Source organism: Megalobrama amblycephala, linkage group LG17 (genome assembly GCF_018812025.1).
Source record: "Megalobrama amblycephala isolate DHTTF-2021 linkage group LG17, ASM1881202v1, whole genome shotgun sequence".
Lineage (NCBI taxonomy): Eukaryota > Metazoa > Chordata > Actinopteri > Cypriniformes > Xenocyprididae > Megalobrama > Megalobrama amblycephala.
Genome location: NC_063060.1, coordinates 1,393,880 through 1,420,538, shown reverse-complemented (window position 1 = coordinate 1,420,538; position 26,659 = coordinate 1,393,880). Strand labels below are relative to the sequence as shown.

The 26,659-nt window shown below is 40.1% G+C and overlaps 1 protein-coding gene across 2 annotated transcripts; it reads left to right on the top strand.

Moving 5' to 3' along the window:
* Window positions 1–4,636: 4,636 nt before the first annotated feature.
* On the top strand, window positions 4,637–19,304 carry LOC125250208 (phospholipid scramblase 2-like). 2 transcript variants are annotated; one of them, XM_048162684.1, is made up of 10 exons: window positions 4,637–5,455; window positions 14,137–14,194; window positions 14,420–14,444; window positions 16,375–16,448; window positions 16,566–16,620; window positions 16,705–16,910; window positions 17,839–17,994; window positions 18,559–18,720; window positions 18,809–18,873; window positions 18,977–19,304. In XM_048162684.1, exons 3-9 carry the CDS (start codon window positions 14,432–14,434, stop codon window positions 18,857–18,859), a joined length of 717 nt encoding a protein of 238 aa, XP_048018641.1. In that variant the 5' UTR covers window positions 4,637–5,455; window positions 14,137–14,194; window positions 14,420–14,431; the 3' UTR covers window positions 18,860–18,873; window positions 18,977–19,304. The 2 variants fall into 2 exon arrangements, with proteins under 2 accessions (XP_048018641.1, XP_048018642.1); XM_048162685.1 differs by lacking the exon at window positions 4,637–5,455 and having other exon boundaries at window positions 11,672–14,194; window positions 18,559–18,640.
* Window positions 19,305–26,659: the final 7,355 nt, after the last annotated feature.

The window sequence follows — 26,659 nt, the reverse complement described above, 5'->3', positions numbered from 1 at the left end:
CCGTTCCAGAGGCCACAGAGGAGGTGGGCACTGAGTCTCTGCTTCACCCATGGAAAAGGAGGAGGAGGAGGAGGAGGAGGAGGAGGAAGAAGGCTTCCTTCATCCTTCAAGGCCCGGAGGCCTTTCCAGAGTCCGCTTCAGCCAGTGAGTCCACTCCAGAGCCCGGTCCAGTCAGTAAGTCAGCTCCAGCCAGTGAGTCCACTCCAGTCAGTGAGTCCACTCCAGAGCCCGCTCCAGCCAGTGAGTCCGCTCCAGCCAGCGAGTCCGCTCCAGTCAGTGAGTTCGCTCCAGAGCCCGCTCCAGTCAGTGAGTCCGCTCCAGAGTCCTCAGTGGTGGTGGGGACCGAGTTACCGCCTCACTCACGAAGGAGGAGGAGAAAGAGGAGAAGGGGTTCCATCCCTCAAGGCCCGGAGGCTATTCCAGAGCCCACTGTTGGCCCGGAGGCCACCCCAGAGGTTTTGGTGTCGAACGCCTCCTTGGTGAGTCCTGACATGGCCAGGAAAACTGTCTTTGTCTTTTATGTCTTGACAGTTTGGCGTGCTTGGAGAACGCACGTAGGGTCTGGTGACCATGACCCAGAGCAGTCCAGGCCCGCTGCAGTCCCAGAGCAGCCCGAGCAGCCTGCCGTCGTTCCAGAGCAGCCCGAGCCCGCTGCCGTCCCGGAGCAGCCTGAGCCCGCTGCCGTCCTGGAGCAGCCCGAGCCCGCTGCCATTCCGGAGCAGCCCGCTCTCCCTGATACGGCCATGGAGGCCGACCTTCATGGAGTCCCCATGGTCTGTTCCTCCGGCTCCCCCCTGGCCTTCAGTTGGGGGCTCTGGACCTGGCCCACCATCCCTCCCCCTGATCCTCCTCCTGAGCACCAAGAAAAAAATAGTGAATTGACTTATTGTCAGGTTTCTGGTGTGTTCTAGACAAAACACACAAGGAAATACTGATTCAAAGTCAGTAATAAGAAAACCAAAACGCAGGATCTCTGTGGAATACAAATAAGCATGAAAATACTCATAAAAGACAACATGGAGCAAAGAACAGACAGAATGTCTTGGTTATGTATTCAACCCTCCCTCGTTCCTTGAAGAAGGGAATGGAGATGTTATGTCAGAACTGAACTGATGAATTGGGATCGTGCCTGAGAGATATACGAGCCAATGTACATTGGTATGTGAGATTTGCATTGTGTGCTCCACCCCGCAAAGCAGGTATAAAGGAAGAGCATGTGAAGTTGCACATTAAGTTTTCGCTGAGGAGGCAAGACGGTGTGTCCCGGCCATTCAGCGGTTGTACAGCAATTGTGGCGACGGGAAGTAACATCTCTGTTCACTCCTTCAGAGAATGAGGGTTACATACATAACCGAGATGTTCCCTTTCAGTCAGTTGCATTCGCCGTTATGTCAGAACCGACAAATTGAAGAATCCCTGTAAAAAGATGTGACTGCACACTCAACACAAAGTCACATCTTTTTACATATATCTGAATTTATCTCTCCTGACTGGCACCTCAGACGGCAGTGCGTTTGTTTCTTCTTCTAAAAATTGGAGATCCCTACCAAACTGCTACTATTGCTGCCCCCTTCCAGCGCCTTGTATAAGCCACCAAATCCTCAAGCACCTGCTGGGGTGGAAGAAAGGATAGGTCTTAGACAGAGAAGTGTCTCACTGCTGTTCCATACAGTAAAACTTTGGATAACACTGGGAAAGCGTACCCCCTAAGGAAGCACTACGGAGACCACATCCTGCACGTGGGAGGTATTATGTGAAAATTTCACATATGAACTGGCCAAGCAGGGCAGTGCTACATATGGAAGGTCTCTGAGGTACACACAGCCTAGTTGTGGTAAACTCAATACCAGCAGAGATGGCAGAGCAGCTCTGCCAGAGAAAGACACAGGCACTCCGAGAGGGAAGCCATACCATTGGTACCATAGGGGGCGTAGCACAGGGGCTGATCTTGGGCATAATCACAAGTACTAGACCTGGTGTCTGACGCTCCATCACTTCTGACTTCCGAGGGTGCTGGGAGTCTCCAAGCAGGGTTTGCCATGAGGGGAACTCACCTGTGAAGCAGATAAGTGCACGTATCCGGAACCTGGTGTTTACTGGCTACTTAAGGCAAGTACACAGAAGTACACAGGCTCTACACAAAGATTGTAAAATCTCGCAAATTTGTTAGGTGTCACCCAGCCCGCAGCTCTACAGATATCTTCTATCGAGGCACTTTGTGCCAACGAACAGGAGGATGCTACACTCCTTGTAGAGTGAGTCCTCATCCCCAAGGGTTACGGCTGATATTGAGTTTGGTAAGCCAAGACAATAGCATCCACTATCCAGTGTGCGAGCCTTTGCTTGAAGACAGCCTTTCCCTTCTGTTGTCCCCCATAGCAGACAAAGAGCTGGTCTTAAAGCTCTGCGTATGGTCCATGTATAATCACAAGGCACAAACGGGACAGAGCAGAGCAAGGGCTGGGTCTCCCTCCTCCAAGCGTAGTGCTTGCAGGTTCACCACCAGATCTCTGAAAGGTGTGGTGGGAACCGAATGAAATGCTAGGTCCTCCATGAGAAGGTGGGGGAACCCCTTACTGTAATCCTCAGGTTACCCTGGCTATTTGTCGAAGTAGGAGGAATTAGATCGGGGTAAAGGTGAGGGGATTCCACCTCATATAAGGTACTCAAGTCCCGACCGAACGTGCATCTAGAGCGCTGAATGATGCACAGGATTGCCATGACAACAGCATCTCCAGGACACTCTGAGAAGCTGACCAGCTTGCCAACGTAGTCATGCTCTCATGCGATAACATGAGCCACCTACAAATGCAGTCTCAGCATGCTTATGCCCAGGCATGTGAGACCGTGCCAGTGGCCGTCAAATGGGGATAAGAAATGACCACATCCAGAAACATTCAGGTGGAATAACGTCTTTACACAGACCCACCTGTGTTTGCTCTTTTAGAGAAATATACTCTTTTAGTAAGCTCTTTTAGTGCTGAAGCGCACAGAATGGTCACTATTGAAAGCCTGCAGCATACTGGAAGCTCTTTCAGTAGTAGCAAACACCGTAGACGTGCCGTCACACCAGCACTCTCTAGAGAGCTTCTCCCAGGTCTCGCAGAACACTAGGACGATTATTGCAGAGCAGAATCAGAAGAAATGCTCAGCTCTGAAATAAAAGCATAATTTGTGACAGCACACACTCTCTTGAAGTGCGCGATGCAAATCTCATACGCCATTGGCTCGTTTAGTTTATACTCAAAGGTGATTGGGCTCTCAGGTAAGATCCCAATTCATCAGTTCACTTCTGATGTAACGGCGAACATGACTGATTGAAAGGGCACTCAGGGTTTACTCAGAACATTTTCAAGCTGTTAAAACCAAAAGTAACTAAAATGGGTGAAACCACTCTTCAACCACAAACATCATGCTGGCAAAAAAAAAAAAAAAAAGTTACTTTTTTGTCATGAGAGAAACATTTCATGTACTCATAAGTGCCACTGCCGAACAGACGATTCGTATCACACTGGTATTTATGGCATATCTCACAATATATGATCATTTTAAATAATTATTTTTTTAATAATCATTAGTGGTGGGCATAGATACATTTTTTTTAATCTAGATTAATCTAGATTAATTTTGGAATTAATCTAGATTAATCTAGATTAAAATGGCTCATTTGAATTCTGCCGAAGACATTCATAATATGTGAGATACCCAAATTGTCCCTGCGTCCCAATGACTTGGGTAAAGTTGGTTTTATATTCGCACATTCTGACATCCGTATTCAATAGCCTTGTTAATCACACTACATTGGACATTCAGTGGACATTCACAAGTAAATATGCCATTAAAACAATACTTGCCTATTTTGATCGACTGTGAAAAATGTTGTAAGTTGACAATCGTTGGTTGTCAGTATCATGTCACTGCTTAAAATTCGCAAACATTAATTTATTGCACATTTATAGGAAAGTCAGAATTTATCAGAAGTCCGAATGTGCGAATATAAAACCAACTTTACCCAAGTGTCCCAATGTCCATACTATCCATCCTAAAATCCATCCTAAATTGCGCGTTGTATGAGGATTCAGTTCAGAACTACAAACACCAGTAAAAAGTGTTAAAAACTACAAAACATAACAGAACAACGAATATGCACGATCGACGCTGAGAGGTAGTTTGAGTGACTAATAATCAGTTCAAACTGATAGAAAATATTTATTTAATGTTATATGTGTTATTTTTCATCTGCAAATACCAATGTGGACTTTTATAAAGATCTGATTGGCCATTAACTTTTAAATGCATCATTATGCATTAATATGAGGAGAGTTCTCCACATGAAAGACTCGCGACTGCAGATCAACGTGCTGCATTTCTCTCCGATACGGTAGGAAATTAGCTAAATGAAATGTGGAGGATGTAAGATGATTGACAGGGTAGTTTACGGTGACTGGATGCGACAGAGAGCAAAGACGCAATTGTATGACGTGATAGTATGTCCCAAAGCTTGTCTACTCTTTTGCTACACACTCAAAAGTAAGTACTTTTTGTTCACAGAAAGAGTACATACTTTTAGGGCGTAGTATAAGTAGGCGAATTGGGACGCAGCAAATGACTAAATGTAATCTGCCATTTTGTCCGACAAAGCAGATAGGAGTTAGAAAATTAACCTCGGTGGAGTTAAACTTTTGTATATTATATTTTGTATATTGACATATTTCCACATTTGAAACAACATTGATTCTCATGTTCATTCATGGTTATTTGATGCCATAAATGGACTCGTAGTAAGAAATGATCGGTTTACGAGCCTCTTGAGCTGAGGCGCTACAGCAATCTGTCACGACCATGGTCACGACACATTAAAGAAAACAGGTTTTATTGTTTGAATTTCTTAAAAAACTACACAGTTTTAAAGCTGGGACTTTGTTAAATATCATAAGTAACCTGCTCTGTCTTATCTGTCGACGTGTTGTCAATGTCCTCTTTGCTCCGTGATGCATTTATCATTGTGTGTGGCGTCACAGCGCCACGGCTTATCGACCAAAGCAACAGTAACTAAGGGGGGCGGGTCTTTGCGAAGGGTCAGTTCGGCTAGATATACATCCACGCTAAAATATCAAGGTGAAAGTCATCATAGCTTGCGTAGTATAGACCCAGCTCCCAACCCAACTTTGAGAATGGATTAATGGCGATATTTTTTTTATCGCCCGATAAGAGTCTCACGTTAACGCAGCACGTTAACGCCGATAACGGCCCACCACTAATAATCATGTTTTAATTTAGTATTTTATATATAAATGTGCAGTTTTATAAAGTCTTATGGTGTTTTTACTATTCATTTATTTACAAAAAATAAATAATGAAAGAGAAGAAAATTGAACACTGAATAATATTGATGTCATATTTATTCATTTATTTATTCTCTCTGCCCAGATACAATCAAATATGGAATTGTCAGGTGAGTTCGTTAAAGTGAGTTTGTATGCCTGTTTTGTTTGTTTGACTGTGGATTCAGACTATGGATGAGGCAAGACACAAAAAAAGTATACTTTAGCATACTTTACCAAAAAAAGTACTTATTACAGAAATAAAATACTTTAAAAGAATAAGTGCAAAAATTTAATGTTTTCAGACATTTAATCGAATGTTATTTACATATGAAAAATTATTATAGTTTGAATCTATATTAAATGTAGTAGTTGAACAATTCTCTACCCGGCCCTCCTCCGGGGAAAGAACTGTTTACTTCAGCTTCAGGTCGCCATATCCCCAGGACCGCCTCCCGCTAACCAACTGGGTTGGCTGCGGGGGGAGCGGGCTGGGTTTTAGGCCAGCTTGTGAGATGAGCGCATCGAGAAAGTGTACTTTGACGACGACACATCCCAGCAAGACTAGCCAGGGGTGTTTCCGGACCACCACGGTGGACATTGTCTGGCCAGGGGCCTGCGCTATGACCTGGATCATGCGTAGCTCAACCCTGACTCAGAACTACCCACATGCAATGAGTGCTTTGGCCTACCACGGACTTGCCAGGGGCCAAGACCCATGCAGGGCAGAGGTGGTGTGCCCGTAGCACTGCCACCCCACCCTAAAGGGTAGTGAGAGAGAAAAAACTTGTAATGCAGATTATGGCCCCCTTGGCGTTCCATATTTGACACCAAAGAGGCTACAAACTGCCAAGTTTTTCCATGCACATCTGGGCTAAAGACAGGGGGCGGGGCGGGGCAAGGCGAGTACGCATCGCACAACGCCCCCAGGGGCCCGGGAAAGCATGGTTGTCATGTCTGAATCTGATTCAGCATGAGCACATCACGACTGTGGGATGCTCAGCATCATCTTCATGTTCAGAGCCCAACAATACTCTCTCCAATGTAGCAGTCGACATCTGATCCTCTGCTGGAGCCCAGACTAAGACGCTAGGTCCCTCATGAGAAGGACCAGCAATCCAAGCAGAAGCTACCAGCCATGTTGGACAGTGAACGTGGCCGTCCAACTGGACGACACACGGCGCACTGGGCGCCGACGTGGCCATGTTGTACTAAACATGAACCACCCACGGACATAGTCACAACATGTTTGCGATGCACTAGAGGAGTGGGGGGCCCACGGAGAATGGCTCGGCGGGTAATGCCCCACTGTGATCCTCTGGTCACCCAGGCTTATTAACCAAAGTAGTATTTTTCTGATTCAGAAAAATAAACTAGATCGGGGAATAAGTGAGGGGACTCCACCTCATTAAAGGCGCTCGAGTCTCGACCGTGCATCTAGAGCGCCAGACAACGTGCTGGGTTGCCATGGCAACGCGCGCTGTCAGTCGGCAGCTCGACGGCACACGGCGCGCTGAACGCTCAAGCCCTTACGAGAAAGGTGAGACAAACAACACGCCGACGTGGGTATATTCTCATAAGAGAATATGAACCACCCACAAACACAGTCTCAGCACACTAAGCAGACATGAGAGAAAGTGATTGTGGCCGTCAGTGAGGATAGGAAACGACCGCCTCCAGAAACGCACAGACAGAATGACGTCTTGAAAAAGACGCAGTGTCTGTCTGTGAAGCTCTTTTAGAAAGGGAAGAGTCAGCTCTCTTGTGCTGAAGCACACAGGGAGTGATGCGATGTGTCTGTTAAAACAGCAGTTGAGAGCTTAAGCTCAGGCTCCCCGGGAAGCTTGCGACCTCGCTGTTGTGCCTTAACGCCAACACAAACAGACGCTGAATCTCCAAGGCTGTTTAGTTTCACTCTTGTGAAGTCTGAAGCTGGACACCAACTGTTCGCTCCGAAGCGAAAGACAGAGTGCAATTGCATCTGCTTCCTATTTATATACACCTGTCGGAGGCGGTGCGCATTATGCAAATATCGCACGGCAATTCCATTGGCTTGTTTTAGTTCACTCGAAGCTGATAGGGCTCTCTAGTGATATCCCAATTCGTCGGTCACTACTGATGTACGTCGAACGTGACAGACTGAAAGGGAACTACAGATATGTTTCTGCAATGAACATATACATATTATCACACAATGTCAACATCCCTCACTAGAAACAACAGCACAACACTGTCACTAATGTTCAGATGAATGAATGTATTTGAGACCGGCTGTTCTGGATCCGAGTCTGTTGATTATCACTGAGATGAATCAAGAAATCTGACTTTTGCATGATTCCTCCACAAGTGGGCACTAAAAACAAGAGAAAATACATGTACATGTACACTTTGCACATCAAGAAGTTAGTTTCAAATTTATCTGAATAAGGGAATAAGATTACTTAATTCACAGTAAATTAGTGCAGCTCTTGTAAAGCAGACATGAAACAGTTCTTCTCTATTGTGATGTATATACAGTATCTGAGTGAAATGGCTACAAATGTAGGGCGGGTCTTGATTTTGTCAGTGGGGAGTTGATTATTATGATTCAGTGAACAGTTATGACATAAGTGAAGTTCACAACGTAATTTCGGGAGGAGTGAACCCATCTAATCTTTCAATTAGTGAAATTCAAACATAATTTCAAGAGGAGGGAACCCCAATCTTTCAATTAACGACCAGAGCATATAAGCAGCTACTCACCCTGCTCTGGCATCAGTTGTTTTGATATCCCTCCACCTCCCCAACTCCACTACATAATTTAGGCATCTCATCTATCGTACTCCTCTTCCAGGCACAAGTAGTCCCTGGGGGGGTATATCCAATCTCGAGTTGCTCCAATCTCGAGTTGCAGCCCCCTAAAACTCACAACCATCAGGGTCACGGCACCAATTTAACCCCTCAGGTCCTACTCGCCCCGCTTTAAGCGGGATCTTGAACCCGGGTCTCCAGCATGGGAGGCGGGCGCTCTAACAAGGAGACTAAAGACTGCAGTCTCTACCGTCAGTCGCTAGAGCACCTCTTGAAATCAGGGGAATGAGGTTTACACACACAGCTCTTACTGGCCTACATGAGTTACATATGGTACACAATAATCCTATTTAAATCTAAGATCTTAGTGATAAACGACCGAGTTAGGTCAAAAGTAATCAAAACGTTTTTTTTTTTATTTGTTTTTTTTTCCAGTTCAAAAAAAATAAAAATAAATAAAGAATAGTACTTTTGAAGACTCCAGTCATATCACGTATTGATATCACATGACTATTGACAGGCCTACTATAACTGCTACTACTTATATTAATATTGTATTGCGCTTCCAGGCAGTGCTCAAAGTACTTTACAAAAGCACAAACCTGAAAGTACATGTAAATAAGTACAACAACATACTACAGACAAAAAATAACAATGAAGCTCTGTTCAGCATGTTTCAGTAGCAACTATATGTGGAAATTTAAAATGAACAATCAAGCAGTCACTGCTGGAGCAAATAAACAAACCGTGATGACCCACAGCTGCTATGCCACAGACCAAGGTTATAATCGTTTGTGCAATGACAAGTGACAAATATTGAGGTTGTTGAGAAACACACACACTCTTATAAAAATTAGCACTTAGAAAAAAATTAGTGAATTGCTTATTGTCAGGTTTCTGGTGTGTTCTGGACAAAACACACAAGGAAGTACTGATTCAAAGTCAGTAATAAGAAAACCAAAATGCAGGATCTCGGGGGAATACAAATTAGCATGAAAACACTCTACATAAAAGACAACATGGAGCAAAGAACAGACAGAACATCTCGGTTACGTATGTATCCCTCCCTCGTTCCCTGAGGAAGGGAACTGAGATGTTATGTTAAACAACCCAATGGACATTTATATGCAATATTTGCATCACATACTCCACCCGGCAAAGCAGGTATAGAGGAAGAGTGCGTAAAGTTGCACATTAAGTTGTCACTGAGGAGGCAAGATGTTGTGTCCCAGCCATTCAGCGGTCTGTACAGCAATTGTGGCAACGGGAAGTAACATCTCCGTTCACTCCTTCAGAAAACGAGGGTTACATACATAACTGAGATGTTCAGTCACATTCGCCGTTATGTCAGAACTGACGAATTGGGATCCCTACTAAAGCGCTACTAATGCTGCCCCCCTCCAGCACCCTGTACAAACCACCAAATCCCCAAGTACCTGCTGGGGTGGAAGAAAGGATAGGTTTAAAACAGAGAAGTGTCTCACTGCTGTTCCATACAGTGAAACATTGGATAACACTGGGAAAGCGTACCCCCCTAAGGGAGCACTATGGAGACCACATCCTGCACGTGGGAGGTATTATGTTGAAATTATACATATGGACTGGCCAATCAGGGCAGTGCTACATATGGAAGGTCTCTGAGGTACACACAGCCTAGTTGGGGTAAAATCAATACGAGCAGAGATATGGCGAGTGGGACCGGGTGTTTACTGGCTATTTAAGATGAGTATACAGAAGGACACAGGCTCTACATGGAGATTGTAAAATATTGCAAACTTGTTAGGTATCACCAAGCCCGCATCTCAACAGATGTCTGCTATACTCCTCGTAGAGTGAGCCCTGACCCCCAGGGGGCACAGCTGATATTGAGTTTGGTATGCCAAGACAACAGCATCCACTATGTGGGAGCATCCAGTGGGTGAGCCTTTGCTTGGAGACAGCCTTTCCTTTTGCTGTCCCCGTATGGTCCACGTATAAGCACAAGGCACAAATGGGACAGAGCAGAGCAAGGGCTGGGTCTGCCTCCTCCAAGGGTGGCGCTTGCAGGTTCACCACCTGATTCCTGAAAGGTGTGGTGGGAACCTTGGGCACATATCCAGGCCGGGGTCTGAGGACAACATGAAAGTAGGCTGGTCCGAATTCCAGGAACGATTCTTCGACCGTAAATGCCTGCAGGTCCCCCACCCTCTTGATTGAAGCCAGTGCAGTCAAGAGCACCTACTTCAAAGATTTTGAGCTCTACTGACTGCAGAGGTTCAAAAGGCTCTCTTTGAAAGGCCGTAAAGGAGCCAAAAGGAGGTCCCAAGATGGTACAAGCTGAGGCTGGGGAGGATTTAGTCTCCTTGCATCCCTAAGGAACCTGAGGATCAGGTTGTGCCTCCCCACAGATTTACCATCTACTGCATCATGATGTGTGGCGATAGCAGCAGCATATACACTATATTGCCAAAAGTATTGGGAGACCCCTCCAAATAATTGAATTCAGGTGTTCCAATCACTTCCATGGCTACAGGTGTATAAAATCAAACACCTAGGCATGCAGACTGCTTCTACAAACATTTGTGAAAGAATGGGTCGCTCTCAGGAGCTCAGTGAAATTTCCTCACTACTAAATATTCCACGGTCAACTGTTTGTGGCATCATAACAAAGTGGAAGCAATTGGGAACAACAGCAACCCAGCCACGAAGTGGTAGGCCACGTAAAATCACAGAGTGGGGTCAGCACATGCTGAGGCGCAGCATGCAGAAGTCGCCAACTCAATGGCTACAGACCTCCAAACTTTGTGTGGCCTTCAGATTAGCTCAAGAACAGTGCGTAGAGAGCTTCATGTAATGGGTTTCCATGGCCGAACAGCTGCATCCAAGCCATACATCACCAAATGCAATGCAAAGTGTTGGATGCAGTGGTCTAAATCACGCCGCCACTGGACTCTAGAGCAGTAGAGACGTGTTCTCTGGAGTGACCAATCACATTTCTCTGTCTGGCAATCCGATGGACGAGTCTGGGTTTGGCGGTTGCCAGGAGAAAGGTACTTGCCTGACTGCATTGTGCCAAGTGTAAAGTTTGGTGGAGGGGGATTATGGTGTGGGGGTGTTTTTCAGAGGTTGGGCTTGAACCCTTAGTTCCAGTGAAAGGAACGATTAATGCTTTAGCATACAAAGACATTTTGGACAATTTCATGCTCCCAACTTTGTGGGAACAGTTTGGGGATGGCCCCTTCGTGTTCCAACATGACTCTGCATCAGTGCACAGAGCAAGGTCCATAAAGACATGCATGAGTGAAGTTGGTGTGGAGAAACTTGACTGCACAGAGTCCTGACCTCAACCCGACAGAACACCTTTGGGATGAATTAGAGCAGATACTGCAAGCCAGGCCTTCTCGCCAACATCAGTGCCTGACCTCAGAAATGCGCTTCTAGAATGGTAAAAAATTCCAAAAAACAAACTCCTAAACCTTGTGGAAAACCTTCCCAGAAGAGTTGAGGCTGTTATAGCTGCAAAGGGTGGCCAGCTCCATATTAAACCCAACGGATTAAGAATGGGATGTCATTAAAGTTCATGTGCATGTAAAGGCAAGCATCCCAAAACTTTTGGCAATATAGTGTACTTTCAGGGTGGAGGGAGACAGCCTTTGCTCCAACCCTTCCAGGATAGAAAGAGTCATTCCCTGATGGCAAAGGCATCTGTGGAGAACATTGCATGCCTGGACACTTTGTAGCGTTGCCACATAAGGGGAAGCCAATTATAGCATAAATTGCCAATAATAATAATACATTGACTATTATGTAAATAGCTTTCCCCTGTATGTTGTTTTCTCCCTTATATGTTGTCTGTGTTTGACCCAGATTTATATTCCCGCGAGATTCTGCTCCCGCGAGATTCCGCTCGCGCTCCGTCGTCACGTGGCGTTACGTCAACTCGGCGGGATGTTTCCCATGTTTTTCCTATATAAGGAACCGGCACGCCGGCGTTTGACAGCGCGTCTTTTCTAAACACAAATCTTTTTCCCCTTGCCTTGTTTTCTGACTGTTTTTTGCTGTGCTGTTATTTCGCCATCTCTTGTGGAGTATATTGGGTTTTTTTCACGGATTACTCGCCTTGGAGGACTTTAAACAGTTGGATTATACCTGTAGGATCCTGCTCTCGGACTGGCTATTTCCCTGGTGAGACTGCTCCTATATAAACTTTTCAACGCGCTGGACTCTAGAGACTATTTAGACACACATGCACACATACACACACACACATTTTTTATCTTGGATGTTTAATGTGTTTTTTGGTGGTGTACACTGATTGAATTGTAAATACACTTGGGTTTATTGGTGACATCAGTCTCCTGTTGTATTTCTTTTTTTAGTTTCCTGCTGTTTAAGAAGCATAAACGTTCCCTTTATTTAGTGTAACTTCCTGGCATATTAACTGGAGTGTTACAACTTGCTCTAGGGGAACTTCTGCCCATAGAAATGCAAGGTCCAACCACGGACTGAAGGTTTGGTGACAAGCCAGGTTGATTGCCACTGGGTGCATGCCGCATTGCCACGGCCATCTCAGAACTTAGCTGTGAAGCCAGTGCTGAAGTGGCCTCATATGAATCAAACTGAGAGGCATTACTGGGGCTGCAGATACCATATGCCCCAAGAGCCTCTGAAATAGTTTCTGAGTGCCCGGACCCACTATGAGTGGATGTTTGTTTTCTGGGGTTGTGATAAATAAATCGCCTTACCCCACCCCTGTGCCTTTCCTAATGGAGGCGCACAAAGAATTTAGGACTGTGCAGCTGCGGCATGCCCATAAAGTGATGCCACCTAGTGGTGTCATCCGCAACTCTCATCCAGCACCTGTAAAATAACAGCAGCTCCGGATTATCTTGGATTATCGTGCGTTGCACAGCCTTTCTGTTGAACATTGTTCTCAATAAAAAGGCTGTGCAACGCACGATAACAGCAACACAAATAATCCACAATGGACTTCACTCCAGGTTCGGTAGACACAATCCACAAAGGGCTTCACTCCAAGTAACTCGCTGTGTCTCAGTCAGCAGTTCCCCTCTCTCTCACACACTCCTGCTTCTCACGGCGTCTTATCCTGTCTCCGCGCCAATCACTAGAACAAGAAACAGGTGTTCGTGATTTGCATCCAACCCACTCACTTACCAAGCGTCTCCCGCTATTCTCTCCGGTTGCAGACCTCGCTGAACCACTCCCCCCTCGCCACACAGTGTTTGCTCTTTTAGAGAAATATACTATTTTACGAAAAAAAAGCTCTTTTAGTGCTGAAGCGCACAGAATGATCGCTATTGAAAGCCTGCAGCATGCTGGAAGCTCTTTCAGTAGTAGCAAACACCGCCGTCACACCAACACTCTCTAGAGAGCTTCTCCCAGGTTCACAGAACACTCGAACGATGATTGCAGAGCAGAATCGGAAGAAACGCTTAGCTCCAAAGAGAAAGCTTAATTTGCAACAGCATACACTCTCTTGGAGCGTGCGATGCAAATCTCATACGCCAATGTCCATTGGCTCATTTAGTTTACACTTGAAGGTGATTGGGCTTTCAGGTAAGATCCCAATTCATCAGTTCAGTTCTAACGTAACGTTGAACGTGACTGACCAAAAGGGAACTCAGGGTTTAAATACAGAGGGGTAAACAAATTGAAACTGAATGGTGAACTAAATTAGTGACTAACATGGCACAAACTAAGAAACTAGGACAACATGCAAATGGAAGGGAACAGGAAAAACACAGAACCAAAATAAAATTAAGTAATCATAACTATTACACTTATAGCCTGGGTGAGGTCCAAACTGCAAAAAAATGTCTAGAAATTTGATAAAGCAGATATTCAACAGGAATAAATGCCCACAATTATTTATGGCATATACATAAATTTAATTGAATTAACAGAACATTTTCAAGCTGTTAAAACCAAAAATAACTTGAAAGTGGGTCAAACCACTCTTTATCCACAAACATCATGCTGGTAAAGAAAAAAAGAAAAAAACTCATACTTTTTTTGTCATTAGAGAAACAATTCATGTACTCATCAGTGCCACTGCCAAACAGACGATTCGTATCACACTGGTATGTATGGCATATCTCACAATATATGATCATTTAAAATAATTTCAAATTCAATTTTTTTAATCTATTTTAATTTTGTATTTTATATATGAATGTGCAGTTTTATAAAGTCTTATGGTGTTTTTACCATTCATTTATTTACAAATAAATAATGAAAGAGAAGAAAATTTAACACTAAATAATATTGATGTCTCATTTATTCATTTATTTATTCTCTCTGCCCAGATACAATCAAATATGGAATTGTCAGGTGAGATTGTTAAAGGGGGATGTTTTTCTATGCCCGTTTTTTGTTTGTTTGACTACAACAGGCACTGTCAGGATTTAGAATAGTCAAGGCAAAACATATAAAAAGTACACTTTAGCATAAATTTTAAAAATAGTACTTATTAGAGCTATAAAATACTTTAAAAGAATAAATGCAAACTCAATGTAATGTTTTCAGACATTTAATTGAATGTTATTTACAATTAAGTGAAAATGTATTATAGTTTGAATCTATATTAAATGTAGTAGTTGAACTTTTTTTTTTGAACGTCTTTTAAATATGCTTAAGGTGTAATGTCAAATGTACTGACATGGTAAACTAATATATAATGTAATTTCTATTAAACTTGTATGTCATGTATTTAATAAGTATATTTATAATTACACATTGTAATTACAAAGTTGCAATTTAGTACATTTAAAATATATTAAATTTAAATGATTTTAAATAGTTAGTTTTTGAACGGTAAGATTTTTTAATGTTTTTGATGTCTCTGCTCACCAAGGCTTCATTTATTTGATCCATAATACTGCAAAAACAGTAATATTGCAAAATATTTTTACAATTTATAATAACTGTTTTCTATTTGAATATATTTCAAAATACAATTTATTCCTGTGATCGAAACATCATTACTCCAGTCTTCAGTGTCACATGATCCTTCAGAAATCAATCTAATATGCCGATTTGCTGCTCAAGAAACATTTATGATTATCATCACTGTTGAAAACAATTGTGTAATTGTTCAAGAAGGCTGGAAATGAAAAACGCCTTATATTCAGTTGTGCATAATTATTAGGAATAAATAGATTTAACTCAGACTGAAAAGTCAAAAATTATTAAAAGCTCATGAGAAGGATGTAATATTAATGCAATACTAGAAATTGCAAAGTTAAGGCATGACCACTGGACAGCAAAACACTCATTGGGTCAGCAGGGTCAGACAAAAACAGGTGGAGAAGAAAAGACACAAGTTAACTGTAGTAAGGTGTGGGAGTTCATTTTTATTCCATATCTGCAAAACGGACTTCAGGGTAGGTGATAAACAGTGGTACAAGAGGTTGTGGTGCTGGTCCTTCAGTCACTCTCAATCTGTCTATAAAGCCTATAAAAAACAAGTCTTCAAGTATTTCACAACACTTCAGCTTGTGATTCTTATTAAGTGCGGGTCATTTTTTAGCATTTTTTAGCTAACCCAAGTCTCTGGGATCGTGACACCTCTCTCTTCTGGAGACTCCAGGTAGGTTGCAGTTCTGGAAAATGGTGTCGCTGGAGACTAAAGGGTTCCTGATGGTTTCACACTTAATTCTTCACCTTAATTCTTTTGCAGTTAACTTGTGTCTTTTCTGCTCCACCTTTTTTTGTCTGACCCTGCTGACCCAATGAGCATTTTGCTGTCCAATGGTCATGCTTTAACTTTGCCATTTCTAGTATTCCATTAGTATTCTCATGAGCATTTAATAATTTTTGACTTTTAGTCAGACATAAAACTCTTTTTTGGCTCATTTTGCCTGTAAAAGAAATCCAGCCTAATAATTATGCTCACCTGAATATAAAGCATTTTTTCATTTCCAGCCTTCATGAACAATTATATATCACTTATAAATGAATAAATACAAAATTAATAGTAGTTATTTAGATTAATGTGGTTTGGAATCGGTAAAAAAATTGGTGCTTGGAAAAAAAATATGATCAGAAAATCAACTTAATTAACCTAATAATTCTTCTGCAGTGTATTTAAAACTCAAAGGTGTGAACACGAAAGTTGTGATTGGCAGATATGAAGTTCACAGACCTGACTGAATGTTGCGTAGGAAGGATAACATCCATTTTCACTGATAATACACAATATATTTCTGTGTGTAGTCATCTGCTTAACAAAGCTGTTTGACACATGGTTATGTTTATACAGCACTAGAGAACACCGCAATGATATCTTCCCCAGACCTGTACCACTGTCCCTCTCTTCTGGAGACCTTGACCCGGGTCAGATAAGTTTGGAGATGCTTATTAATTATTATTAATCTTTATCATTTATCAGTGGTGTTACTCTGACAAATGCATTAATTTTACAGTGATTTCCTGTAAACATGTTTATTTTAGATTGATCAATTGTTTGTCCACAAAGAAAAAAGTTGTGCTGAAGTTTGTTCAGAAGGTTTGTTCATCAGCATTTCATGAATGAAATACATCAAAATCAAATTAGCAACACTCTTATCTCCTACCTTTTCATTTCTTAAAGTTTGCTGTGGAATAAAGTTTAACAACCGATATACTGTGAAGAATGACAATGGGGAGAGCATTTTTACTATTCTTGAGGACAACGATTGTTGTAACAGGACTTGCTGTGCTGGAGCACGTTCCTTCATAATGAGTGTTTTTAATAACTCAAATCAAGAGATCATCAGACTGGTGCACCCGCTTGTTTGGACTTGCTGCGGCAATGAGGTATGAATGTTATACTTGTCTTGGTTAACTCTTAAAGGATTAGTTCACTTTCAAATTAAAAATTTCCTGATAATTTTCTCAACCCCATGTCATCCAAGATGTTCATGTCTTTCTTTCTTCAGTCGAAAAGAAATGAAGGTTTTTGAGGAAAACATTCCAGGATTTTTCTCCATATAGTGGACTTCACTGGGGTTCAACGGGTTGAAGGTCCAAATGTCAGTTTCAGTGCAGCTTCAAAGAGCTCTACATGATCCCAGACGAGGAATAAGAGTCTGATCTAGAGAAACCATTGGACATTTTCTAAAAAAAAGAAAAATTATATACATTTTAACCATAAATGCTCATCTTGAACTAGCTCTCTTCTTCTTCTCTATTAGAATTCCAGCAGTGTAGACACTGCTAAGTGTATTACTGCCCTCCACAGGTCAAAGTTTGAACTAACTGTTATATACTTGCACTAGCATATTGTAGCTATATTACAATTTAGCTCAAACTTTGACCTGTGGAGGGCAGTAATACACTTAGCAGTGTCTACACTGCTGGAATTCAAATAGAGAAGAAGAAGAACATTCAAGATGAGCATTTATGGTTAAAACGTATATCATTTATTTTTTTTTAGAAAATGGCAGATGGTTTCTCTAGATTAGACTCTTATTCCTCGTCTGGTATCGTTTAAAGCTCTTTGAAGCTGCACTGAAACTGACATTTGGACCTTCAACCTGTTGAACCCCAGTGAAGTCCACTATAAGGAGAAAAATCCTGGAATGTTTTCATCAAAAACCTTCATTTCTTTTCCACTGAAGAAAGAAAGACATGAACATCTTGGATGACATGGAGGTGAATAAATTATCAGGAAATTTTAATTTGAAAGTGAACTAATCCTTTAATTATGTTGTTCTACATATGATATGGTGTATGTTTATTTTAGCTGGAGGTTCAGTCTCCACCGGGCGTTATCATTGGATATGTTCAACAAAACTTTCACACTTTCCTACCTAAACTCACCGTTGAGAATGAACGAGGTGAACCGGCATTTAAGATCACGAAACAGTGTGTATTCTTCTTCACGGATCAAATCTTTGAGGTGACGCACATACACCCAGATACAAGTTTCAATTTTCTATTGACTTTTATTGTTTTTAAATTGACCAAAGATATTTTCTGTCCTGTAACCTCAAAAATAACATTCACAACCACACAAAAATTTTAAAATAAATTATAGATTATATTTATAATGGTATTTAGTATGCTTACTAAGCCATTGTCCTTGTTGCCTGACCCACATTGGCTGTAGGTGATTTCAGGTTGTGCTATTTTTCTGGGGAAATTCGATCCCGACAGTGAAGGAATGGATAATGTGATCGCAAAACAGATATGGCAAATGCTCTAGTGTGTATTTGTGTTTGCACTCTGGAGAGCGTCAAATGTTTCTTTTTACAATGTGCTTTTGTAGTGTTGAACAATGTAGCCACTATGTTATTAATCTCCATTTCTAAGTCCTCATTAACCAACGTGACACAAATAGTTGGGTCGAGGAGGAGACAAAACAGGAAATATTGACTCATGACATGACAACTAAAGCACTTTGTTAATTCTATTTAACAATACATATATTTAACAGTGTCATTTTTATACCTTTTACACACAGCTGGTGTCTCTGAATGAGGCAGCGACAGACAATCCATTTGGCAAGATCGTCAAACCCTTCTCTAGCAGTGGACCCAACGCAGGTGTGGATTTTGTGGTGAAGTTTCCGAGCGACCTGGAAGTTAAAATGAAAGCTACTCTACTGGGGGCCTGTGTTCTCATTGTAAATATTATTAACAAAAAAAAAAAAAAATCAGTATTGTACTTCAAGACAAATTATTATCATTAATTATAACTCTATTCATTTTCAGGACTGTTTGTATTATGAAAAGCCATCAAAACCACTGTGTGCACTACTGTGAAGAGATGTATTCTGGTAGGCTATTTTATTTACCAAAAGAAAAAAAAAAATTAACCAAGGTGGAAATGGTTATCTTTGTGTGCCTGTAACACATATTGTTTCCTGTTTGGATACATAGGCCTGCTTCAGAAAGAAGACAGAAGAAAGACAAATGTCTGATGACTACTTGCCAAATTATCCTCCAATGAAGGCTGAAGAGAAAAGAATCATAGAACAGAATATGGCTTTAAAAAAAAAAAAAAAAAAAAAAAAAGTGAGATTCAAAAGTGACAAATGACACATTTTCAGTTGTTTCAGTTTGTGGCTCTCTCTTATAGAAAGGTGACACTGCGGTTGCATGTGTTATCTGAAAGGAAAGCAAACACAGCAGTAACCACAAACACAGACAGATGAAGTTATTAGTAGGTGCTGGTGATGTGAAAAAACAAAAAACAACCACAACTGACTGGCTCTGGCTCTTGGAAAATACACAGAAAATGTTCGTTTCTTGCTGCCTTGATGCTAAAATTAATTGCACAGACATGCAGCCTATAAAATGCTCTGTCGTTCTTAATGTGTTATAATACATGCATAATGCCTTGTAAATGACTTCGTTCTTGTGCAATTTTTACCTAGGAAACCCGATAGCATGGGAAGCCAGTAAAACTGGATGGTGTACTATTCCCTACGAGTGCGTATACTAATGTTGTAATAAAATTCTGAGGTTGCATTTCACTGTTTTTATTCATTTTGAGAAATACTGAGCGTTTTTGTGCAAGTGAGATGAGTAAATGCATGTTCACATTTGGTCTAGAACTGCAATAACAATATGTTCACACAGAGACACACACCTCCCCAATGAGCAAATTACGTCCAGAAGACGTCTTTTTGAGGTCTTGTTAGGTTGAAAAGACGTCCACTGAGGGGCCAGAATGAAAGTTTTTGGACGTCTTCTGACATCCAATTAGACGAACACACAGAATCACCAAAGGAGAAAAATCACAATTTTTAAGCCACCATCGTGGAGATGAGTGTTTGCTTTAGTTGGGCTCTTGACCCTTTCCTTCTTAATATTAGAGTTTGGTTGGGCAGTTAACTGAGTCATAACAGCCAGACAAGTAAAGAGAAATGATCAGGTGATGATTATGTTTTAACATAATCATTATTTGACCTGAATCATGAACTCATTTAGAGCCCAATCTCTGAATTAGATTTACATTATTGATTACAGCAGAACTGTGATTCTACAGCAGAAGGTCAGCTTTATCAATATAATATAAAGGATTTCACATGATAAAAAAAAATTTCTCTTAGGCACACACAGACATCAAGAATCAGCCTGTGAATCTCAATGACGGTGACAAGCAACATATTCTGATCAACAGATCAACTCTGAACATAGAAAACAAGCTACTAAAAAGTCACATAAACAGAACAAAATAAAATATGAGAATAACCTAGGAAATTACTAAGACAATTAAGCTCATAATTTATTCATGCAGCAATGCATGATGGGACTATTCCCCATGGTGAATTTTGATTGGTGGCTCCCAAATGCATGCAACATCTTTGTGATGGTCACCACTGTTGATTCACATTTCATGTCTGTGTGTGCCTAAAATAAAAGCTTTTTTTTTTCAACACATTCTGAAATTTGAATGAGAAATATCTTGTGCTGAATCACAGTTCTGCTGTAATCAATAATGTTTTCATGCAAGTGAGATGAGTAAATGCATGTTAAAGCAAACACATTTGGTCTAGAACTACAATAACCATCATGTTCACACAGAGACATACACCTCTGTGCTTTATTTCTCCCAACATGAGGACAGCAGAGCTGACAGTCAATACATGTGAATTTGAAAAAGTAATGCATTACTTTACTAGTTACTTGAAAAAGTAATCTGATTACGTAACTTAAGTTATTGTAATGCGTTACCCCCAACACTGTTGTCTATATAGTAGTAGAGAAATCGCGAGAAATCCCTGGATGTCCTATTGTGTAGTCATTAATAAAACACAATCTGATAAATAGCTAATAATTTACTGTTATTTTATTGTGAAATTTTGCCTCACTTCCGGCCGTTACTGTATCCCTTCTAGACACAACTGGAACTTAATTCTCCATGGCTGCGGGTTACTGATGTCATCAGGGATTGTTTTGTATTGTTGTTCATTTTGACTATATTGACAGTATTGTGTCTAAATTAACTTCTTGATTATTGAACTGTTGTATGTAATCAATATTACATTTGCAATTGTGCAGATATTCAGGAAAACATATCTTGCTCATGTGATATTGCTAAACTATATCATATTATATAAATATAAGACTAAAACCCATACAGGGCATTTAAAATCTTGAGTAACACTTTACTTGAAGGGGTGTGCATAAGACTGACATGACACCTTCATAATCATGATATGACACATGTCATGAATATGAAGGAGGTTTTATGCATGTTTATGACAACTGTCATTAAGTGTCTTTCACTCAATTATGTCATTTTTAATGCAAAGATGACATTGTTTGAGATGTCCGAGTTATAACAACTTGACATAAACCAATACATCATAACCTGTCATAAACCTGATATAGCAGATTAATTATCAAACTTAAAACTACTTAGCTATATGGGTTAACATTGCATTACATTATTTTGGTAACACTTCAGTATAGGGAACACATATAAATTATTAACTATGACTTTTCCCTCAATAAACTCCTAATTTACTGCTTCTAAATATAGTTAATTGTTAAGTTTAGGTATTGGGTAGGATTTAGAATCTAGAATATGGTCATGCAGAATAAGGCATTAATATGTGCTTATTAATTACTAATAAATAGTCAATATTCTAGTAATATGCATGCTAATAGTAATAAGCAACTAGTTAAAAGACCCTAAAATAAAGTGTTATTTTATAACAGTGTCATCTTTTTTAAGAAATTTGAAATTGTCTATTATCTGACCTTCTGTTGGAGGGGGAAAAAAAAAACATGAAATGAAAAATATTCATGACGCTGTTATAAAATTATTTGTCAGAGTATTGTCACTTAATAACATTTTAATGACAAGTTCAATTTGTACCACTGTAGTTGAGGTCAAGATAAATATTCATGACACTATTATAATGGCCTCATGACAGCCAGTGTCAAAACCAACCACATGACAGATTCATGTAATGTTAACCCATAAAGCTAAACGATGTCTAGTTGTCATGACAAAGACACTGACAGGTTATGATGTATTGGTTCATGTCAAGTTGTTATAACTCGGACATCTCAAACAATGTCATCTTTGCATTTAAAATGACATAATTGAGCGAATGACACTTAATGACAGTTGTCATAAACATGCATAAAACCTCCTTCATATTCATGACACGTCATGTCATGATTATGAAGGTGTCATGTCAGTCTTATGCACACCCCTTCAAGTAAAGTGTTACCATATCTTGAATTATAGGGACCCTTCGCAAAGACCCGCCCCCCTTAGTTACTGTTGATTTGACCGACAAGCCATGGCGCTGTAACGGGGTTACAGATTTCTACAGGCACATTTTGACCATGAAATAAAACACAGTACAAGAAAAAACACAAAACGGTTGTCTATTCATTTTCAGACCTCACTGTAATATGAATAAAGATATTTTCATATAATATGTATGAAATATATTCCCTCCATTGACAGTCCATGCAACTACCACTTTGACGCTTCAAAAAGTTCCCAAAGAGAATAGTCATTTAGTCCAAATTTTCTTAAGAGACACGATCAGTTTATGTAATGAGCAGATTTAAGTTTTTATTCACATATAAACATTCATTAACGCACACATCAGTTATGGTAAACGAAAGAATGAACCAATGAGGTTCATTCCTGTGTGTAACGCAGCACATTTGAGCTTCTGCTTATGTTCGCTGATGAATGCTTATATGTGAATAAAAGCTTAAATCTGCTCATTATATAAACTGATCGTGTCTCTTAAGAAAATTTGGACTAAACCAGACTGTCAATAGAGGGAAAGAAATCTCTCAGATTTCATCAAAAATATCTTAATTTGTGTTCCGGAGATGAACGAAAGTCTTTTGGGTTTGGAACGATTTGAGGGTGAGTAAATAATGACATTATTTTCATTTTTGGGTGAACTAACCCTTTAAGATGTTTCTGTCATAATCGCTGCAGAAATGCCTGGCAATAATAGAATAGAATAGAATAGAATAGAATAGAATAGAATAGAATATTCAATTTTTACTGAGCAGAAGATTAGACAATAATGTCTTATGTAATGCCACTAGAGGGCGATAATTCACCATGAATGTAACACTGCAGCTCTGGGGCCATATTCACAAAATATTTTATCTTACCACTAAGAGTTCTCCTAAATAGCCCTAAAAGTTCTTAGCTAAGAGTTTTCTCTTAAAAGCTATTCACAAAGCTGCTGAGACAAACTTCTACTAAGGAATAGACTGAAATCTTAAGCTAAGAGTAAGGGCGGGGTTGACCTCGTTGCCATGGAGTCTACACACAGTGATTGGCTGATGGGGGAGGAGTCAGCGACTTAATCATAGAAATATTGTAGAATGAGGTGTCATGTTTCCATAGTAAAATAAAGGTTTTAAAATAAAAATGTTGCCCCATTTAAATAAATATTTTTAATAAAAATGTTGCCATAGTTAAAATAAAATGTTGCCATAAAGGTTTTAAAATGTAGGCTAAGTGTCACTAATTAAACTATACAGTTAATTGTCCACCTCTTGGATGTCTGCATCTCAAGAGAAGAGAATGCATAATTCAAGCAACAAATTATGAGTTATAAACAAAGTTTTGGGAGGAACACATTCAAACAGTCTTTCTAATCAGCTCGAGAGGAGGAATATATACACAGACGAGATCCAACTCACCTATAGTTACTTCAACAGTTTTCTGCATCCGTCCGCCAACCCGCTCCTCACTCTCGGCTGGGGATATGAGAACTTTGGGTTTGGGATAAATTCTAAGCTCGGAGCCCTTGATCCCCTTGGACAGCACACCAAATACACTATATATATATATATATATATATATATATATATATATATATATATATATATATATATATATATATGTATATATATATAACTCTATTCAATAATTTGTAAGTGTGAATTCATGAAAATATTGCCACAGGTAATCAGACAATATTTATTTATTTGTTAAAGATTTATATCAAAATTTCTACTAAAAGGAATATGAACAAGTTAAAGTTCAAAACGATGTGCCTGATATAACAGAAGTATGACTTTACAAAAGCACATTACAAAAACAACACAACATAAATATAAGATGATAAATAAAGTCGCATTTAACAACTTTAACATTATTGAATTTAATTTAACTTTCAAAAGCTGTTTTTATTATACATTACAACTGTTAACTTTTAACTATTTTTGAATACAAAGTAATGTGCACGTGTATTATTATTTTTTATGTATTCATATCTTGTACCACGTGTGTGTGGAAATTGCAGCGTTGTGACTGGAACTTTTGTGGATGTTTAAAATTGTGCAAAACCATCTCGCACCCTGCTGAGGCCCTGTTATAAAACATGCAAACAGTATTACTTTAATTTAACATGTATAGTTAGCATGTTACTACCTTGAAACCAATAACGATGTTTATTTTGATATGTGATGATAATGGCACTCTGATCTGGTCCAGATCCAGGTGTTCTTCATGAAGTAGCGGCGCGCGCGCGCGACCAAGTGTAGCTGCACATCCCCCTCTGTTGGTGAACATGATCACTACACAATTGCTCCAATTAACCAGCAGTCCGCTGTATGCTGGTCAGGCTTTTTTGCAATGCGGGTTGTTTTGAAAGAGCTATAAAACGGGGACATTTTCGGGGGCAGCTCCAGTCGGCGACAGAACACCAAAAACCGGGTCTGGTCACCCTATTATTTTGTCCATATTGCACAGCCCTAGCACGTAACTTGGTGCTTTTATGCTACAATGTTTATGCTGCAAAAAAGAGACGCAAAAATCCATTTCTGTTCCAAGAAATAAAGTTGTGTGAATTTGACATCTAAGCACGACGACAGAATAGATAGTTATTCGCTGTCTCTGCCAACTCTGGTGGACTAATTTAAAATGGCGCTCTCCCACCATCACTCCCTTGGCTGTTTTCAGGGAGTAATAACGTAGAAAATTACGATGAGACAGTTAAAATAGTGAAAAGTCGTATAATTAATTGCAGTCTATGAAAAAATTAACATATTTTACTTTTTATACTTGAGCTGTGAAGTTTAATTGCGGTTGGCTTCGCTAAGTTTGTTTAAAATTAGACTCTTACATTACTAAATTAAAAAAAAAAAACTATAAAAAATTATACAATTATTTAAAAACAAAATTACTGGTTAATATATAATGAAATATGCATATCTTACCTTGAGATATTCGAGAGAGTAGGACGTTTTGAAGTGGATGCTGGCTTGCCAGTGGCGTTTTGGGTTTTTTTTTTTTTTAAATGAGAAGGCGGGAAGGCACGACGTCAATCATCGCATGACGCAATGACGCATGACTGCAAGTGCTTCAGAGTGCCATTATCATCACATATCAAAATAAACATCGTTAACATGCACAATTTTAAACGTCCACAAAAGTTCCACAGTCATAACGCAGCAATTTCCACACACGTGGTACAAGGCATGAATACATAAAAAAATAATAATACATGTGCACATTACTTTGTTCATATTCCTTTTAGTAGTAGAAATCCCTGTAAGTGTTACTTCAATCATTTGGACAGAAATATAAAGTACTGGCATGGCTTGATCATAATCATGCATGCTTTTTAAGAGAGTGCTCATGTTAATGATTTGATAGTATTTTAAAATAATTGCCTTTTCTGTTTTTTCTCTCATTATTGTTCTTTAGATATGAAGCTGATGGATCTGCCCCAACCCAGGAGTGATGGACTGAAGAATTTTCAATGCTCTTATCCTGTTTTATTGTACTTTTATTTTTCTTCTTATGATCAATAAAAAGGTGGTTTACAAATTCTGAGTTGAAAGTCATTTTCTCCACAGTACAAATATTTTCTCATGTAATTTAAATTAGGTACAGGTTTACTAAAACATAAGTTTCTTTTGCAAATGAGCACATTAAAGCACATTAATTTCACCTACATGAATAAAAAAGAAATATAAATGGGGCCCAGTTCTCACCCACTGTGGTCCCACAAAAACCCCATAGAGGGGCCATTTGTGGGTCTAGTGTTATTACCCTTCTGGGTCCCATAAGGGTTCTGTATGTGGCCCATATTGGCCCATTTATTAGAACCCATATGTGACCCATGTGGGCCCCTATAATGAATACACAAATGAGCCCCACTTAGAGCCCACTATGGACCCATCATGGGCCCCTATGGGCTAACACACATGGGGCCTGTGTGGAGCCGATGGACAAAATTCTATGGGCCCCACTTGGGTTGCCCATGCAGGGCCCAAGTGACAGCCCATCAAAATCCCACATGGGGCCCACATGCATGTTGGCTGGGTAGATTTTAGATTATAAGAAAAAAAAATGTTATATATATCTATATATATCTATATATATATATATATATATATATATATATATATATATATATATATTCTAAATAAAGCCCAAATGTGACCCATATGGGACCCTCAAATTACCAATGTGGGCAACCTAACTGGGCCCCAAAATGTATTAAAAATGGGCCCACATTCAGCCCATCAATGTGCCCACTCTGAACCCATGCCCAGATGATGCCCATATAGCCCAGATAAAACCCATGTGGGGCCCACATGGACATGTTG